Source organism: Schistocerca nitens, chromosome 6 (assembly GCF_023898315.1).
Source record: "Schistocerca nitens isolate TAMUIC-IGC-003100 chromosome 6, iqSchNite1.1, whole genome shotgun sequence".
NCBI lineage: Eukaryota > Metazoa > Arthropoda > Insecta > Orthoptera > Acrididae > Schistocerca > Schistocerca nitens.
Window position 1 is genome coordinate 736,623,210 of NC_064619.1, and position 4,997 is coordinate 736,628,206.

Genomic DNA, 4,997 nt, shown 5'->3' on the forward strand with positions numbered 1-4,997 from the left:
TTGCTCAGTAGTACGATAAATATACCCTTAAGCTCCATGAGCGCGGCAAGTTCCGCCCTTTTGTTGATACCGTCTGCGTTACAGAACAGGAATTGTGTTAGTGTCTGGTTGTTTGCGATGAGGGCTGGGTGTGGCATGTTGTCCATGAAGGGGTGTGAACAGTGTGGTGAGTGCTGTTTGTATGGCAGCCCAGTACTGTCCAGGTAGGGCAGCCATGAGCTGTGTGAAAAGAGTAGTGGCGACCGCCATGATCTTGCTGAGTATCTGAGTGGTCGTATGCCGGGGTAATAGTGTTGCCAATATACCCTCTAGAGTTGTTGGTGTTGGGTGTGCCGGCCTGTGGCTCGATCGTAGTGTTGGCGGCCGCTGGTGAGGGTGTTGGCGTTATGTGGGGTGCTGGCACTTGTGTTGCTGCTGTGTGGTACAGTCTGTGGTGTCTGTGTTACTGTTTTGGTGAGGTGTGGAGTAATGTGTGTGCTGGTATCACTGGCTTGCTGACTGTGTGCCTGCGTTTGTTCCATTGTTGCTGGGTGGTTTAATATGGTGTGCATATGTTCCCATTCCTGTTCCCTCGTGGTCGCCTACGTTTTCTCTGGGTTCTTGGTTCTGGGGCTCCTTGTGTGGGTGCGTCTTTCGGTGCGGTGTGCGTGGTTTCGCAAGCCGCGTCCTCAGGGTGTGGGGTCGTGTTGTTTTAGGGAGCTGTTGTTGGTACTGTTGTGGTTGTGGTGTTACGTGTTGGCTGAGACGGTTGTTGTCGCAGTGGTTGTAAGTGCGTGTGCTGGGTGCGGAGGTTCCGCGGCCCACCACGCTCGTCCAGGGCGTGTAGCCATGGCGAACGATGCTCCATTCCTAACAGGGTTTGGCACGGGCCTTAGACGTGGTATGGCGTTGGGTGCCCTCAATTTTTGTTTTGCACATCTGCGTATATGTCGCAGCCTCTGTAGTTGGCAGTGGCCTTGACCACAGTTGGCGCAACTGCGTGTGTTTTGCTGTATGGGGGTGCAGGCGTTGGATGCGTGTTTGCCAGTGCATCCGCGGCAAAGGGGTGCCAGGCCACAGCGAAGGGCAGAATCCCCCCTGCGGGTCCGGGGTAAGAATAGGCCCGAGGTATTCCTGCCTGTCGTAAGAGGCGACTAAAAGGAGTCCCTCCCCCTCAAGGGGGTAGTTAGCGCCTGCGTCCGGAGACGGACGGTTCCACGACCTCTATTTGCGGTCATTTTGCTTTTTCACTTCTCGTTTCTTCCTTTCTTTGGTTGGTTCCTTTCTTTGCTCTTCTCCACCTCACTGTCTTCCTTACTCTTTCCCCTGCATAATCTCCTTGCCTTCTCATTGCCTTCTTCTCCTTGCCTTCTCATTGCCTTCTTCTCCTTGCCTTCTCATTGCCTTCTTCTCCTTGCCTTCTCATTGCCTTCTTCTCCTTGCCTTCTCATTGCCTTCTTCTCCTTGCCTTCTCATTGCCTTCTTCTCCTTGCCTTCTTCTCCTTGTCTTCTTCTCCTTGTCTTCTTCTCCTTGTCTTCTTCTCCTTGTCTTCTTCTCCTTGTCTTCTTCTCCTTGTCTTCTTCTCCTTGCCTTCTTCTCCTTGCCTTCTTCTCCTTGCCTTCTTCTCCTTGCCTTCTTCTCCTTGCCTTCTTCTCCTTGCCTTCTTCTCCTTGCCTTCTTCTCCTTGCCTTCTTCTCCTTGCCTTCTTCTCCTTGCCTTCTTCTCCTTGCCTTCTTCTCCTTGCCTTCTTCTCCTTGCCTTCTTCTCCTTGCCTTCTTCTCCTTGCCTTCTTCTCCTTGCCTTCTTCTCCTTGCCTTCTTCTCCTTGCCTTCTTCTCCTTGCCTTCTTCTCCTTGCCTTCTTCTCCTTGCCTTCTTCTCCTTGCCTTCTTCTCCTTGCCTTCTTCTCCTTGCCTTCTTCTCCTTGCCTTCTTCTCCTTGCCTTCTTCTCCTTGCCTTCTTCTCCTTGCCTTCTTCTCCTTGCCTTCTTCTCCTTGCCTTCTTCTCCTTGCCTTCTTCTCCTTGCCTTCTTCTCCTTGCCTTCTTCTCCTTGCCTTCTTCTCCTTGCCTTCTTCTCCTTGCCTTCTTCTCCTTGCCTTCTTCTCCTTGCCTTCTTCTCCTTGCCTTCTTCTCCTTGCCTTCTTCTCCTTGCCTTCTTCTCCTTGCCTTCTTCTCCTTGCCTTCTTCTCCTTGCCTTCTTCTCCTTGCCTTCTTCTCCTTGCCTCCTTCTCCTTGCCTTCTTCTCCTTGCCTCCTTCTCCTTGCCTCCTTCTCCTTGCCTCCTTCTCCTTGCCTCCTTCTCCTTGCCTCCTTCTCCTTGCCTCCTTCTCCTTGCCTCCTTCTCCTTGCCTCCTTCTCCTTGCCTCCTTCTCCTTGCCTCCTTCTCCTTGCCTCCTTCTCCTTGCCTCCTTCTCCTTGCCTCCTTCTCCTTGCCTCCTTCTCCTTGCCTCCTTCTCCTTGCCTCCTTCTCCTTGCCTCCTTCTCCTTGCCTCCTTCTCCTTGCCTCCTTCTCCTTGCCTCCTTCTCCTTGCCTCCTTCTCCTTGCCTCCTTCTCCTTGCCTCCTTCTCCTTGCCTCCTTCTCCTTGCCTCCTTCTCCTTGCCTCCTTCTCCTTGCCTCCTTCTCCTTGCCTCCTTCTCCTTGCCTCCTTCTCCTTGCCTCCTTCTCCTTGCCTCCTTCTCCTTGCCTCCTTCTCCTTGCCTCCTTCTCCTTGCCTCCTTCTCCTTGCCTCCTTCTCCTTGCCTCCTTCTCCTTGCCTCCTTCTCCTTGCCTCCTTCTCCTTGCCTCCTTCTCCTTGCCTCCTTCTCCTTGCCTCCTTCTCCTTGCCTCCTTCTCCTTGCCTCCTTCTCCTTGCCTCCTTCTCCTTGCCTCCTTCTCCTTGCCTCCTTCTCCTTGCCTCCTTCTCCTTGCCTCCTTCTCCTTGCCTCCTTCTCCTTGCCTCCTTCTCCTTGCCTCCTTCTCCTTGCCTCCTTCTCCTTGCCTCCTTCTCCTTGCCTCCTTCTCCTTGCCTCCTTCTCCTTGCCTTCTTCTCCTTGCCTTCTTCTCCTTGCCTTCTTCTCCTTGCCTTCTTCTCCTTGCCTTCTTCTCCTTGCCTTCTTCTCCTTGCCTTCTTCTCCTTGCCTTCTTCTCCTTGCCTTCTTCTCCTTGCCTTCTTCTCCTTGCCTTCTTCTCCTTGCCTTCTTCTCCTTGCCTTCTTCTCCTTGCCTTCTTCTCCTTGCCTTCTTCTCCTTGCCTTCTTCTCCTTGCCTTCTTCTCCTTGCCTTCTTCTCCTTGCCTTCTTCTCCTTGCCTTCTTCTCCTTGCCTTCTTCTCCTTGCCTTCTTCTCCTTGCCTTCTTCTCCTTGCCTTCTTCTCCTTGCCTTCTTCTCCTTGCCTTCTTCTCCTTGCCTTCTTCTCCTTGCCTTCTTCTCCTTGCCTTCTTCTCCTTGCCTTCTTCTCCTTGCCTTCTTCTCCTTGCCTTCTTCTCCTTGCCTTCTTCTCCTTGCCTTCTTCTCCTTGCCTTCTTCTCCTTGCCTTCTTCTCCTTGCCTTCTTCTCCTTGCCTTCTTCTCCTTGCCTTCTTCTCCTTGCCTTCTTCTCCTTGCCTTCTTCTCCTTGCCTTCTTCTCCTTGCCTTCTTCTCCTTGCCTTCTCTGGTCTCCGCCTCGGCGTTTGAGACACTGTCCTCTCTCTCTCACTCTCACTCTCTCTCTCTCTCTCTCTCTCTCTCTCTCTCTCTCTCTCTCTCTCTCTCTCTCTCTCTCTCTCTCTCTCTCTCTCTCTCTCTCTCCTTTTTCCTCTTCTTCCTTCCTCCCTGTGCGCGCCTCAAGGCTTCCACGACCTCTATTTGCGGTCATTTTGCTTTTTCACTTCTCGTTTCTTCCTTTCTTTGGTTGGTTCCTTTCTTTGCTCTTCTCCACCTCACTGTCTTCCTTACTCTTTCCCCTGCATAATCTCCTTGCCTTCTCATTGCCTTCTTCTCCTTGCCTTCTCATTGCCTTCTTCTCCTTGCCTTCTCATTGCCTTCTTCTCCTTGCCTTCTCATTGCCTTCTTCTCCTTGCCTTCTCATTGCCTTCTTCTCCTTGCCTTCTCATTGCCTTCTTCTCCTTGTCTTCTTCTCCTTGTCTTCTTCTCCTTGTCTTCTTCTCCTTGTCTTCTTCTCCTTGTCTTCTTCTCCTTGTCTTCTTCTCCTTGTCTTCTTCTCCTTGTCTTCTTCTCCTTGTCTTCTTCTCCTTGCCTTCTTCTCCTTGCCTTCTTCTCCTTGCCTTCTTCTCCTTGCCTTCTTCTCCTTGCCTTCTTCTCCTTGCCTTCTTCTCCTTGCCTTCTTCTCCTTGCCTTCTTCTCCTTGCCTTCTTCTCCTTGCCTTCTTCTCCTTGCCTTCTTCTCCTTGCCTTCTTCTCCTTGCCTTCTTCTCCTTGCCTTCTTCTCCTTGCCTTCTTCTCCTTGCCTTCTTCTCCTTGCCTTCTTCTCCTTGCCTTCTTCTCCTTGCCTTCTTCTCCTTGCCTTCTTCTCCTTGCCTTCTTCTCCTTGCCTTCTTCTCCTTGCCTTCTTCTCCTTGCCTTCTTCTCCTTGCCTTCTTCTCCTTGCCTTCTTCTCCTTGCCTTCTTCTCCTTGCCTTCTTCTCCTTGCCTTCTTCTCCTTGCCTTCTTCTCCTTGCCTTCTTCTCCTTGCCTTCTTCTCATTGCCTTCTTCTCATTGCCTTCTTCTCATTGCCTTCTCTGGTCTCCGCCTCGGCGTTTGAGACACTGTCCTCTCTCTCTCTCTCTCTCCTTTTTCCTCTTCTTCCTTCCTCCCTGTGCGCGCCTCAAGGCCGACCCACGCGTTCGCACGCGTAGCCGGTGACGGGGTAACGCGTAATTCCCCGCCCTGGGTAGACATGTAAGGCACGCGCGTACCCCCTGGTAAAGGCCAGGCCCGGGGAGGGGTGATTGCCTGAGCTGATACCTTCTGACCATGCCGATTGGTCCCTCAGTCTGTTTCTCGGGAGGTGTGACCTGAGGTGTAAACATTCACCTAAGGCGGGAGTGCCCTCTGAGAGGGTCCC

At 52.5% G+C, this 4,997-nt stretch overlaps 1 protein-coding gene across 1 annotated transcript; it reads right to left on the reverse strand.

Moving 5' to 3' along the window:
• Positions 1 to 1,401: 1,401 nt before the first annotated feature.
• On the reverse strand, positions 1,402 to 4,635 carry LOC126263610 (trichohyalin-like). Its single transcript, XM_049960696.1, has 2 exons — positions 4,001 to 4,635; positions 1,402 to 3,616 (listed from the first exon to the last, which is right to left on the reverse strand). The coding sequence occupies exons 1-2, from the start codon at positions 4,633 to 4,635 to the stop codon at positions 1,402 to 1,404; spliced, it is 2,850 nt and encodes a 949-aa protein (XP_049816653.1).
• Positions 4,636 to 4,997: the final 362 nt, after the last annotated feature.

Excerpts from the sequence above, each read along its gene's own strand:
- LOC126263610 (XM_049960696.1), bottom strand. The coding sequence starts at position 4,635 with ATGAGAAGAAGGCAAGGAGAAGAAGGCAAGGAGAAGAAGGCAAGGAGA. Across the intron at positions 3,617-4,000 it reads GAGAAGGCAAGGAGAAGAAG|GCGGAGACCAGAGAAGGCAA; the intron begins GCAATGAGAAGG and ends TCAAACGCCGAG.